The 14874-nt window shown below is 39.6% G+C and overlaps 1 protein-coding gene across 4 annotated transcripts in view; it reads right to left on the bottom strand.

Moving 5' to 3' along the window:
* The window catches only part of LOC150081995 (serine/threonine-protein kinase DCLK1-like), a 345782-nt gene that overhangs the window by 28426 nt on the left and 302482 nt on the right, over positions 1 to 14874 (bottom strand). For all 4 annotated transcript variants that reach the window (XR_016547298.1, XM_090379891.1, XM_090379889.1 and 1 more), the window contains one exon: positions 4333 to 4413. Coding sequence is in view for 3 of the 4 variants with exons in the window: in XM_090379891.1 (XP_090236017.1) it covers positions 4333 to 4413 (81 nt within the window). In the remaining variant the exon portion in view is untranslated. The remainder of the gene's footprint in view (positions 1 to 4332; positions 4414 to 14874) is intronic.

Genomic DNA, 14874 nt, shown 5'->3' with positions numbered 1-14874 from the left:
GTCGTCTAACTTCTCCACTAATGCCGGTGTCCCCCAAGGTTCAGTTCTTTCCCCCACTCTTTTCCTCTTGTATATTAATGACCTTCTTCCATTGACTGGAAATCCTATCCATAGTTTTGCCGATGATAGTACATTGCATTCAACTTTCCATTTTGAGCTTCAACTTCTCGAAAATCTGCTACCAATTCTTTAAATGCCAATCTTCAGGTAATTGTCCAGTGGGGCAAAGACAACTTAGTTGATTTCAACCCTTCTAAAATTCAGTCTTGTCTTATATCTCGCAAAAAGGATTCTTCTGCTCCTATGCTTATCTTTAGTGACACTCTGATTTCTTGGCAAAATGATATATCTCTTTTGGGGGATTACCCTGACTTCTAATCTCTCTTGGCACAAGCACGTTACAAATATTGTTTCCTCTGCATCTAAAAAACTTGGTTTTTCTCTTTCGCTCTCGGCGTTACTTTTCTTCCAAACAGCTGCTAACTCTGTATAAATTGCAAATCCGCCCTGCCATGGAATATTGTTCCCACATTTGGGGTGGTGCCCCCAAAACCTCTCTCAGGCTTCTTGATTCCATTCAGAAGAAGGCAGTTAGGTTAATTAATGATTCATTTCTAACAGAGTCTCTCTACTCGCTTTCTCATAGATGTACTGTTTTTGCTGCATGCCTCTTCTACAGATACTTCCATGGGCACTGTTCTTCTGAATTGGTTTCTATAATTCCCGCTCTCTCTCTCTCTCTTTCAAAACAGTCCGAACACATGCCGCCAACATCCATTTACTGTCCAACTACAAACCCACAGAACCAACTTTTCATCTTCCACATTTATTCATTCAACTGCCGTTTTCTGGAAAAACCTTCCTTCATACGTATTTCCTCAAAAAAATTAGTCATCAGAAGTTCAAGTCCAATGTCAACAAATATCTTCTTCTCAACCTCCAACCCAAGCACGGTACTAAGTACTATAGGTTCTAATACCTCTCGTGTTTGGGGTTCACATAAAAAAAAAAAAAAAAAAAAAAAAAAAACATTCTTATCAAAACTAAAGAACTAAAATGTTCTTGGGCAGGACACATAGCTTGAAGACATGACAGATGGACTAGGAAAATAACAGAATGGTACCCAGGAGGAACCAGACGAAACCCTGGAAGACAACAACAGAGATGGAGAGACAAAATTCACGAGTTTCTGGGCCATAAATGAATGGCCATTGCACTAAACAGAAGGAACTGGAAAGTTGCTGGAGAGACCTTCATCCTGCAGTGGATTGAAAATGGCTGATGACGACTTCATAACTGGGTTGTATTTACTATTGGGGTGTTATACTTCATAACCAGGTTCATAACAAGCTTCGAAACAGTGCTGTCTGGGTGGTGGTATCCCCCAAAGATAAATAACATTAGTCTTCTCCACTGGTGAAGCGTTACTTATTCAAAGAGGTGCAATACGTCAGCAACTCATTGTGAAGGTGATCATAATATGAATAAACGATGCATTCATACAACCTGTGTAGTAGAAATGATGCAAGTGCCTTACCCATGTATAAACAACCTCTTTCAAAGAAAACAGTTGTTCACATAAATACATGCTGCCAAACATAGCTAATATATATATGTAACAAAAGATAGCACTCTGGGAAACAAGTCTGAAGATAGATAGATGTAAAAATCTGGAATTCCAAATTCACATATTTCTGCTTCAGCGAAGAGTTATGTCGGATTTCAATTAGTTCCAGTTTTAAGTTCCCTTCGATTTTTTCAATGTCAACAGACAGAGGTGAAGTAAAGAGACGAAACTGAGATTCAGAGTTTTTGAAATCTGAAAATTTTTTAACAAACCCCATTTCTAACAATTTTATTTGTTAAGTATACCCTGCAAATTTCAATTCAGGTGATTTTAGCAACAAACTGGCAACTTTCAAAATGAGATAAGTTTTCAACCTGCCAAGTAATTGCATATTTTTGGACAACTCTGCTCCTTGTCACCGGGCAAACAGTGTAAGTAGGCACTACTGTAGTTACTTTAGCTTCATTTCTGCATTAAAGGTTCGACAGTAATGTGTTTAAGTTGTTACAGGTGAAAACAAAAAAAAAAAAAAAAATGGTTGGAAGAACGGGCCATTGCAACTCTTAGCTGGCCAGGAAACAGCCCAGACCTGAATTCTATAGAGAACTGCTGGCATCATGTGGAATCTGCAGTTGCCAGATTCCACATGAAGATCCTTCACGAAGCCATAATTCGTGTTTGGAACCACAAACTATCAGTTGATTATCTTCAGAAATTGATCTTGTCAATGCCTCGATGGTATGCTGCTGTCATCAGGGCCAGAGGCAGTTCAACTAAATACAGTCGAACCTGGTTATAACGAGGATCAAGGGACTGAAAAAATTTCCTCGTTATAACCATTACTCGCTATATCAGTGATAGCAGAATTAGAGAAACCCCTGGGGTTGTTAAACAATGAACATCGCTATATCAGTGATGAGTTAAATCTACCTCCTATTTTTTTAAATTCTCAATAACTTGATAAAAAGATAGATTCAAAAAACAACAGAAATATGAGAGAGAAAAAACAATAACATAAGTACAGTCAGTCCTCGTATAGCACCATAGTTGTGTTCCTAGAAACCCTTGTGCAATACAAACTACAGGCCCTATGGGAAAAATAGGGTTAGGTGCCGAACACCCAAGATTGAACACACATTTGTAACCAAAACATTACCGAACATAATAAATAATCGTAATAAAATAGTTACGTATTTTATTACAACTATTACGTAATAAAATATTGCTAATGCTTTTGCTTCTATCTTAAGCAAACTTGTTTTTTGTTTGATTTTCTATCAAAACAGATGACAGCCATTCCATCTCTTCCAATTCTTTGTGTCTTAATCTAATGGATTTTAATTACACTTTGAGTTGTTCCTGCTATGAAAGTTGTTTCTATTTTCTCTGCATTCTTTGTAATTCTCGGCATTGCCTCATTTAGGTCTCTAGCACATGCAATAAGGGGTTTGCTTACTTCCTTTGCCACCTCCTTTAATATAACTGGATAGATACCATCCACTTCAGGTGCCTTTATGTTTAACTTCAACAATTTCTCCTCTACTTTGCTCTCAGTTATTACAAAATCATTTAACCCTCTGTTAAAGTTTGATAAACATCTGCTCCTCTCCTCCTTGAATAAGTCCTCATGTCTGAAAGTAGATGTAAAATACTCAATTAATTTGGCAGCTATCTGCGAATGATCATCTATAGTCAAACCACTGATATCAAGTGGACCAATGTGATTCATCTCCTTCCTTTTAAAGTTTATATAAGCAAAGAAATCTTTGCTGTTTTTCTTTGCATCCTTTGCCAAAGATTTCTCAATCTTCCTTTGCTTGCCTAACCTCCTTTGTGACTTGATTACAGACTAGTTTGTATCTACCATAGGCTTCTGTGGCACCTGACTATTTATGTGCATCCCATGCATTTTCTTCTCTGCCACAAGTCTCATTAGTTCATCTGACATCCATTTTGGCCTAATCTAGAGTATTATTTCTTAGTAGGAACAAAAAGCCTAGTAGCTTCCAAAATTACTTCCTTGAATGCTCCCCATTTAGAATTTGCTGTTGGTAACATCATCAGCTGGTCCCACTGCATAGAATTTAAAAAATCTGAGACCACTGTAGTCACCTTTACGAAAGCAAAAACCCTTCCCTTTACCCCTGATGGTAGTTATATCTTTAAGTAAATCCCACATCAGTATACTGTGATCACTGCCACCTAGTAGTTCCTTTATCTGTGAATTCTTAATGCATGAATACTGCTGAAGATCAAGAGTGTTACTTCCTCTTGTTGCCTCTCTAACACTGCTGTACAAATCAATCATCCAAAAAATCCACAAAAGCCTTGCTAGTGTGTGAGTGACCAACCCACAAGTTCCAATCTATGGGAAGTTTTTATATTAATGTAATGTTCATTTTATAATCTATTTACATAAACCTTGCACAAGAAAATTTTTTCTGCTGAAATTTCAATCCAAAACTTCAGTAATTGGTTTCTAAAGATGCTTTTTAAAACAAATTAGCAGATTAGAATTTTACTCTGTAAATATCACCAAACAGTATTTCAAAACAAATTATGTGCATCATTAATTACACAGAAATGAGATAATAGTATCATCTCATTTTTGGAAATGAAATTGGTGAGCTTATTAATATAGATCTTAAAGTCTCTGTGCAACTGGCAGACTATATGCTCATTTTGGTTAAATGTTCGAAACTTTTTCCTTCCTAGTACAAAGCCCTGAGCTGAAAACTTGTTATGCATTTATGGCTTATACTTACTGTAACCCATGGATGTTCCAACACCTGAATAGCAGAAAATCTATCTTCAGGATCAACTTGTAGCATATAACCTATAAGTTCCTAAAAAAAAATTAACAAAGTTAATCTGCTTGTATAGTTTGTGTTACTCTATTTTTTTCTATTCTCAATATAAACAGTAAGCAACCTTTCAACTAAAGTTACTAAAATTATTTCTCTAAACTTATAAATGTATTGCTGAGAAGATTCATGTCATTTTTGCCATATTTATAAGGTTATAGCATTCACTTTCACAACTGATTGCATTAGCAAATATTTTTGCATCCTTTCTATTTAAGCATATCCCATCCATGTAGAAGCAGTCTCTTCTGTTAGCAAACACAGATCACGCTAGAAAAAAAATTCTACCCCGTGAGCCTTGCACAGTCTCTCCAGGGCCAAATCGATTGACAAGGCTCTCATCATATACTCCCCCCCCCTCCTATTGTGTCTGGGCAGAATTGCAGACACTTTCAAATTTAATCCTAATTCTTGACTTTTTCCAGCACTCGACCTGTACTGTTAAGTAAATCTGCAGATCTCTTACTCTTAAGGTAAGCAAGGTGCTTCCGTAGCCGGGTGGGCAGGAGCAGCAGTGCATAGCACGTGCTTCTTGATTAGACTGGGGTTAGACCCGTGACCACCAAATATGGAGGATGCCAAAAGGTCAGGGAATGACCACCGCATATCCCGGAGCAATATGGCCTTAGTTGCTAATGCTCCTGAAAATTAAATAACAAACAAACAAGGTATGCATCTATTAGGTTATCTGTGGTGGGATAATGACGAAATTTGCCCTACACCTTGTTTTGTGCCTTTCTTGCTGCTGTGCATTCAGCATTCCACCATGATTTTGGGAAAAGTGAAAACCATGTCAACATCTTCAGAACTGTAAATGACAATGGACAATACTTTCTGTGACGTACATAACTATATTGTTAATTGGCTGCTTGCTGACTATTACGTTATTAAACCTTGCCAGATGTTCAAAGACACTCCAGTCAGTGTGATCAATCTTCCACCATAGTAGCCTAGACAGGAGGCATGGTCTCCCTTGGCAAAGGATGGATATCATGGCAAAGTGATCACTATCGTAAAGGTTGCCTCCAACCTCTCATGTACAAATTGAAAGGGGAGAAAAGGAGTATTCAGATAGGTCGATCACAGTAAACCTACATGTAGGCATGCAGAAGGTGCCAGATCCCACATTTAGAATGGCCATATCATTGTTTTCTAGCATATGCTCAACAATCTGATCCCTTTTGTTGAAGTCAGCACTACGCTGCATGGTATTATGTCTGTTGAAATCATCTAGTAATAGAAAATGGGGTGGTAACTGCTGAATGAGATCATCAAGGTCTGCCTGGAAGATGGTTTTCCCAGATGGCAAATAGAGCAAACAGTTAAGAAAACCCTACTGTTAGACAAACTGCTACTGCCTCTAGGCTAGTAGTAGAGGTTGTCACAGATATTATCTCAGATATGCCAGACAGGCCGTACTTGCTACCTGGGAGTCTAAAACGATGATGGAACTGATATTTGAGTTTCTTTTCTTTTTTTGTAGACCATCATTTCAATGTGAACTCTACAATTTTTTTCCCTTGTTGTTTATAATTACTGTTATGGTTTACTTTCTAACTGCATAAAATTTTGCTAACAAAGACTAGCTTTTGTCCTTTGAAAAAGTCTATTTAACATCCCAATCTTTGATTTAATTGTTAAAAATTTCTGCTTCCTTTTAAAAGATGAAAACACCACTATAACTACAGTACAGTAAAATAAAACTCTTGTAAACGTTCATCGCTTCCTTCTTATATCTAAACTTCGTAAACTTTTTACTCCGTATCTCACTTGCGGATATGTGTTGCAATATCTGCATGCCCTTTGTTATTGATTGACATTTACCTTTTTTTACTGTTTTAGATTTTACAACCCACCCAAAAAATGTCAATGAACAGAAATATCAGATTACAAAGTGTTAAGTTATTACTGTTTGTATATTAATTAAGTATATAATTTAATTTATAAGGTAAAATAAAAGAACAAATTTGTGCTTTTTGTATATTAATTATTTCATTTAATTTTATTAATTGGTAAGGTAAAATAAGAGTATAAATTTGTGCTTTATATCTTCATTTTTATAACCTGTGTATCATATTCCTCTGATTTTTGCTTGTTACAATTGCCGTTTAATAGAATCAAAATCCAATTCGCAAATGTGATCTGGAAAAGTGTGCCCAGCAGTTTTGTGGTAAGATCCCACAAGTCATATAATGTGTCAGAACATGCTGGTAAATAATTCACTGAATGTCAAAAAGAGATGAGCACAACCTTTCCTGCAGAAGTCTCAACCTTTTCTTTTTTCACCGTTGGCAATCAGAGCTTTGTTGCTTACTCTCTGAGTCAAAATGATGCTGCCATGTCTCAACCACTATTACCACCTTATGCAGAACCTCACCATCTTCAGTAACCAACTATTGTAGCTTCTGACAAACTTCTGTGCCAACCTGCTCTTATTCAATCAGGAGTAGTTTTGGAACCCAGCATGCAGAAACAAGTCATATGCAAATGGTCATGGAGAATACTGTGCATGCTTCCTACAGATATTCTCAACATCTCCGCCAGTTGCCTTACTCTTATATGAAGATCTTCTGTCACGATTACAGAAGCACTGGGTGGAGCTCAAGGACCACTGATTATTGAGATTGAATCATGTCCATCTTTAAACATTCTAAACAACCTGTGGCTGTTCTATATGGAAGTGTAGATTCACCATAAGCATCTTAACATTTCATATGCTTCAGCCAATGATTTCTTGAGATGAAAACAAAATCTGAGAACAACTTATGGCATACTGTTCCTTGCATGCCACATCCATTGTTATGCATGTACAACTGAACAGGCATAAATGTTACTGACTGCAAAGGTCACAACGTACACACGAGTCAACTGCACAGCTGCTATGCGATACAGCTTCGTTTGTTACTGCTTGTTGAAAAATTATGATCATTCTTTATTGAACAGTGTCTATATATATATATATATATATTATCATCGTTCTTCTCTTTCTTGGTGATTTCCTTTTATTTCTCTCTCTGTCTTTCTCTCTCTCTCAGGGTAAATCAAATTTTTTTTTTTTTTTTTTTTTTTGCTGGTGCAGTATAAGCCTCAGGCTTTGCACCTTATGGCTAATAATAATATGTTGAAAATGTATAGGAGACGGTTGTAGAGTTCCTTTTGTCTAAACAGCATCTCTGGTCCATAATGTTAATTTGGTTTCTTCCTTTTTGACTCCAATCTGGTTTCCTTCTTTGTTTATTTATTTTATCTTATCATACTTATTATATATATATACACCGATGGGCCAAAACATTATGACCACCTATCTAATATGATGTGCAGCCAAAACAGCTCGTACCTGGTGAGGCATGGACGCTACAAGATTTCTAAATGTGTCTTGTGTACTAACACATAACCAGCAGATCCTTTAACTCCTGTAAGGTCTATGGTTGAGACGCCACAGATCGCAGTTGCTGTTACAATGCAAACCACAGATGTTCGTTGGGATTGATGTCTGGGGAATTTGGAGGCCAGGGCAATACCTGGAAGTATTCCTCATGTTCTGTGAACCAGTCTCGAACAATCCAGGGGGGACTTGGCACATTATCTTGCTGAAAGGCGGCACTGACAGAGGGGAAGACCGTTGCATGAAAGGGTGTATGTGGTCAGCCGTCATGTTTAGGTAAGTGGTAGATGTCAGAGTGCCCAGCACATGGATGACTGGACCCAGGGTATCCCAGCAGAACATCGCCCAAAGCATGACACTGTGGCCACTCGCTTGATTTTGTCCCACAGCACATCCAGTTGCCATCACTTCCTCAGGTAAATGATTCACACGTACCCGGCAGTCCACATGGTGCAACAGGAAATGCGATTCATCGTACTTTCTTCCAATCACTCAAGGTCCAGTTTTGGTGCTCGTGTGCCCATTGCAGGCGCTGTCACCGATGAACCACGGTTAGCATGGGCACTCTTAGCGGCCTGCGACTACACAGCTCCATTTTCAGCAGGGTTCGATGTACTGTGTGTTGTGACACATTACTCCCATCACCATCATTCCAATTACTGGAATGATGCGCCACAGTTGTCCTTCTGTTGCCACGTACCATCCGGGAGAGGGTTCTCTCATCTCGAGCATCGATGAGCCATGGTTATCCAACAACTCACAGGCGGTTTGTGGGTTTCGCCTCTTCGGACCACTTTCCGTGAGCAGCCCACCAGCCTTGTCATTTTGGATATGCTCTGACCCAGTCATCTGGCCATTACAATTTGGCCTTAATTACAATTTTGGAGGTCGCGTGAACAGCGATCCCGCTGGACGTCAGCATTTGCGAACCGGTTCCCGAGGCAGTAGGATGGACGAGTATTCAAACGTTGAACTGGCCGACATGCACCTCGCGTAATGAGCTGTAACGGGCGCGCCGCTCTGCTCTTGTACCAGGAACGTTTCCCGCACAGGCGTGCTCCTCATCATACGATTTTCGCACGTGCACAGAAGGTTAGGTGAGACTGGTTGTTTCACGAGAGGTACCATGAATCGAGAGCGAACGACGAGGACGCCAGACAATGAGGAGAATGTCGTACATCTTGCAGAAGGCAATCCGAGTACAAGTACTCGAGCGATAGGCCAACGATTGGGTATTTCCCAATCCACTGTATGGAGGATACTGTCAACAAACCAAATGAGTTCATACCCATCTGCAACGTCCAATCATTGGAGCCTGCGGATAATCCACTCCGGAGGACTTTTACTACTTGGTTTCTTCAACAGAAACGGCATTTCGGACCCTGCAATGCTATGTGATTCCGATTCGTCTTTGCGCCCCCTACACTCCCTGCAAGTTTGTCGCACTGGTAGTGAATCACCCTGTATAAGTACTGTCCAGTTATTAAATCAGCAAAAGCAATGCTTACCGATTAAAACACTTTTAAGTTGCGCGAACCGGAAAAATATTCTGTCTGAACAGCTAACGTAGGATAATTGATGAAGAGGATTCCCGAATGAGGAAGTTGTTTACAAAATAACCGGACAAACACACCACCGTTTATTGCTCTGTTTGATTATATCCTTATAAGAATTAGTTTTGAATGCCGTTGTGATATTTTTCCAAAGCTATTTCTGGAGGTCACGACCATAAAACAATAAAAACAATTTGCACTTTTCTGTTAGTGCAATCTGATTATAAACGGGTAATAAACTGAATCTTATTGCATTTTCAATAATACCGACAGCTGGAAACGTGGTATTTTACGTTATTATGGTGAAATGTGTTTCTCCTTCAATGAAATCTTCAATCATGCAAAAAAAACCCCAAAATAAATTTTCAAAATCTGCTCTTCATTCCTATTTTTGAAGCTTCGTAAAAAAATTAATAAAATAACGCGCAGGTAGCGAAACCCTCTGCGCAATATAAAATTTTGGTAGTATACCTGACCGCGCAAATCGAGGGATGACTGCATATGGGAAACAGTAACCCCAGAGCAACGTATCAACGCTGTGGTACTACACTGACAGTTTTAGAGAATGAAAGGGACCTGGGGGTGGTTGTGCAGGCAGATATGAAGTTTTCTGAGCAGTGCAGATGGGCTGCAAGAGTGGCTCATGGTGTATTGTCGATGATATATAGGAATTTTTCTAGCAGGGATAAGGAGATGATTATTCCCTTGTATAAGGCAATGGTCAGGCCACACCTAGAGTACTGTATACAGGTCTGGAGGCCTCATTTCAAGAAGGATGTAGAGATGCTGGAACAAGTACAGAGAAGGGCAACAAGATTAGTGAATGGAACAAAGGGGTGCTCTTACGAAGAAAGGCTAAGTTTTGCAAATTACAATGTCTGGGGACTAGGCACCAGCGAGGTGATCTGATAGAGGTGTATAAAGCCTTGAATGGGTTGAGCATGCTCAATGCTGAGGAAAGACAGATGTAGGATAGACGTGAGGAAATTTGCCTTTAGCCAGCGGGTGGTTGGTTGGTGGAACAGACTTCCATCCCTTGTCGTGGAAGTTGATAGCCTAAATAAGTTTAAGGCTCAGCTGGACAGGTATTTCGAACGAACAGAGGGGTGAAGTGGAAGTGGTTATTTTTTATTTATTTATTATTATTATTATTTTTTTTTTTTTTGGCTGATGCTGCATAAGCTTGCTTTCTTGCATCAAATGCCTCTACTAATGCTAATGCTAATGCTAATGCTAATGCTTTGTCAAACTCTTAAGTCCATTGTTTTTCGGATCCGAAGAACAAGAGTAATGCTGATTAGCGGAGCTAAAGTATCAGGTATTTTTTTACCTTGTCTCAACCCGCGCCTTAATTCCCCTGCAGTTGCTTTGATTTGCATGACAACTCACTAGTCATAATGTTTTGGCTGATCGTTGTGTGTGTGTGTGTGTACACACACACACACACACACACACACACACACACACACAAAAATAGAAAGGGTGCAAGAATATTTGCTGATGCTATCGAGGCAGTGTTAGGTGGGTCGGAAAACTGCTAGCCTGGGGGGATACAAGGACTAATAGATTAACGGTAGCCACTGGTAGAGGTGAAAGTGATTCTTGCACTGCTTCTATTGGAATGAGCAGCAGCCTGGAAAACAAGATGCACAGTATTTCAGAGACTGCTGGGAGCCATTGCCGCACAAGTAAACACATGGGTTGTGTTAGGGTAGCTAAGAATAGAAACAGGTGCATGTCTACTTGCATGTACACCAATGCTAGGAGTTTGGTAAATAAATTTGATGAATTTGAGGTATTGCTCAAAACATCAAAGGCAGATATTGTTGGGATATCAGAGATGTGGTGTCACACAGATATAAGGAATGCAGAACTGGAATTTGGGGAGTACAATGCGTACAGGAAGGATAGACAAGATAGGGAGGGTTATACTATTAGTTAAGAAACACATAAAATACAAGGAAGTGAAGCCAGTCGACATCGCTGGACAGTGCAGTATCGAGTCAGTTTGGTGTGACATACACATTGGGAGATCAAAATTGAGATTAGGAGTGTGTTATAGGCCTAATGACTCTGATGAGTATAATAAGAAACTGTACAGGTAAATAGAGTGGGCCAGTAAATCAGAGAGTCTTAGAATCGGGGATTTTAATTTCCCAGATATTGACTGGAACTTGTGGGTTGGTCACTCACACACTAGTACGCCTTTTGTGGATTTACTGGATTATTGTTTTCTATATCAGCATGTTCGGGAGGCAACTAGAGGGAGTAATACTCTTGATCTGATTATCAGTAGTGATTCTTCATGCATTAAGAATCTGCAGATAAAGGGACCACTAGGTGGCAGTGATCACAGTATGCTGAAGTGGGATTTACTCAAGGAGGTAACTACCATCAGGGGTTAAGGGAAGGGTTTTTGCTTTCACAAAGGTGACTATGGTGATCTGAGACTGTATTTAAATTCTATACAGTGGGACCAACTGATGATGTTACCAACAGCAAATTCAAAATAGGAAGCATTCAAAGAATTTATCTTGAAAGCTACTAGGCTTTACATACCAACTAAGAAATAGCGTTCAAAGTTTAGAACTAAATGGATGTCAGATGGACTAATGAGACATATGGCAGAGAAGAAAAATGAATGGGATACGTATAAATTAATGGGTGACATGGAAGCCTTATGATAGATATAAGCTGGTCTGTAACCAAGTCACAAAGGAGATTATGCAGGCAAAGGCAGATTATGAGAAATCCTTGTCAAAGAATGCAAAGAAAAACAACAAAGAGTTCTTTACCTATGTAAACTCTAGAAGGAAAGGGATGAATCAGATTGGTCCACTGGATATTGATGGGTCCACTAAAATTGATGGGTCTACATTCACCCATGAGGAGTTATTCAGGGAGGGGAATGCCAGAGGTGAGTTAAACTCTGGCAGTTAGCGGGATGATTTTGTAATAATTGAGAGGAAAGTGGAGGAAAAATTGTTGAAGATAAACATAAAAAAAAGCACCAGGGGTGGATGCGATCTATCCAGTTATATTAAAGGAGGCAGCAAAGAAAGTAAGCAAACCCTTAGCCATAATTATGAGAGCTTCTTTGGACTCAGGGGAGGTACCAATGGACTGGAGATGTGCAAATGTGACCCCAATTCACAAAGGAGGATCAAAGGCTGACACAAGTAATTATAGACCTGTTAGTTTAACTTCTGTTCCAGGAAAATTAATGGAGGCACTGGTTAAAGAAGCACTCCAGGATCACCTATACAAGACTTCAGTTATAGCTCGGACACAGCATGGTTTTGTTAAGGGAAAGTCTTGCCTGACCAATCTGATTGGATACTATGATGTGGTCACAAAGGAACTGGATGCAGGGAATAACTTTGATATCATATATTTGGAGCTTAGAAAGGCTTTTGATACTGTTGCACATAGAAGACTGCTGCACAAATTGGAGCAGTGTGGCATTGGAGGCAAATTGCTGCTATGGATAAAGGGATGGTTGAGTGGGAGAAGACAGACAGTGGTAATCAATGGACACTGCTCATTGTGGACTAATGTTATTGGTGGAGTCCTTCTGGACTCAGTATTGGGTCCATTGTTATTTTCTGTATTTATAAATGATATTGATGATGGTATATCAAGCTTAATGTCCAAGTTTGCAGACAATATGAAGGTTGGCAGGGTTGTTAAGGACACTAATGACAGTACACTGCTGCAACAGGACCTAGAAAAGTTGAGCAGATGAGCTGAGAGGTGGCAAATGAAGTTTAACATTGACAAATGTAAAGTACTACATATGGGAAGCAGAAACCACAGAGTGACGTATCAACTCTGTGGTATTACACTGTAGTAGAGAACAAAAAGGACCTGGGGGTATTCGTGCAGGCAGATATGAAATTTTGTGAGCAGTGCAGACGGTCTGCAAGAGTAGCTCATAAGTGTCTTGTCAATGATATATAGGAATTTTTCTAGCAGGGATAAACAAGTGATTATCCCCTTATACAGGGTGTCTCAAAAATATTGGTACAAACATTTAGGGGAGATAGGTAACATTTAACGGAATGTGAATGGCATAGGAACCCATAACCGAAAATGTCACTGTAAGTCGGTACACGGCGCTGTTCATCAGTTCGTGAAAGGGAAAATTTCTAGTTTACTCATTCAAGCAGTAGTCGCCGCACGAAGAGCATGCATCGATATACGAACTGTGAGTTGGCAGACATGCACCTAGTATATGGATTAGGAAAGGGCCCACACGGTGTGCGCCCCCATGCGGCACAACATCGCTTCGCAATAAATGTGTGGGCAGCTATGGTCGGCCCATACCTGTTACCATCCCGCATGAACTCCGCTAAATATCGGATCTTTCTTGAACAAGTTCTAATAGGGTTACTTGACAATGTTTCAGCAAGTTGGGGACAAACGATATTAAACGTACACGATCTGACGATTTGTTGGAAAAATACAGGACCATGCTGAGGAAATGTCGCGAGCTAGGCCATAATGTCTATGTGTCTGCAATTCTGCCCAGACACGATAGGAGGGATTATATGTTATGAGCCTTGTGGATTAACTCAAGACTTGAAGGAATCTGCAAGGCTTTAGGGGATAAATTTCTATCAGCATGGCCCACACTTGTAGGTAGAAGGAATTTGTTTTGTAGAGACGGGATACACTTAAACAAAGGTGGTGCAAAAGTTTTTGCCAGTATTATTGAGGATACCTTAAAGGCTCAGGGAAACTGCTAGTTAGGGGGGATGTGGGTAATACTGAAACGCGTTTATCTGATAATATTGGTCAATGTAACTCTTGCACATACCTTAAGAGTTCTTATCTGTTACCCCAACTGGACGTATTATCTAGATGTTCTGGGGGCAAAGACGTTTCACGTGAGCAGGTAGCTAATATCAGGGAAGAGAGCCTAAAAAACTTCAAGGGTTGTGTTAGGGTTGTTAAATATACAAGAACAGTAAATCTTAATTGTTTATACAGTAATGTTAGAAGTGTCGTCAATAAAATGAGCGAATTCGAACTGCTGGTTAAAACAAGTAACGCGGACATAGTAGGGCTTACGGAGACGTGGTGCCACCCGGAAATTGGGGATGATGAGTTTCAGTACGGCTTGTATAATGTATTTAGGAAGGATAGAGTAGATAGAAGGGGTGGTGGGGTAATGCTTCTTATCAGAAGCAGCCTGAGTGCGACGATAGCTTTCCCAGATTCAGACATTTCACATGCTAGTATAGAGTCTGTATGGTGTGAGATAGTTGGAAACAAAAGGTACAATGCGAGTAGGCGTAATCTACAGACCAGATGACAAAAGCCTCTACATGCAAATGGAATGGGCAAGTAAGCGTCAATGCCTTATTATGGGTGATTTCAATTTGCCTCTAATTGATTGGAGTAAATGGGAAGGAAACTCGACATGTGGAACAAAATTTTTAAATCAACTAGATGACTGTTATTTGTATCAACATGTCAGGGAAAGTACTAGAGAAAAGAATA

This window comes from Mastigoproctus giganteus, chromosome 8, assembly GCF_048544385.1.
Source record: "Mastigoproctus giganteus isolate SK-2022 chromosome 8, ASM4854438v1, whole genome shotgun sequence".
Taxonomy (NCBI): domain Eukaryota; kingdom Metazoa; phylum Arthropoda; class Arachnida; order Uropygi; family Thelyphonidae; genus Mastigoproctus; species Mastigoproctus giganteus.
This window is presented reverse-complemented; position numbering and strand designations above follow the sequence as displayed.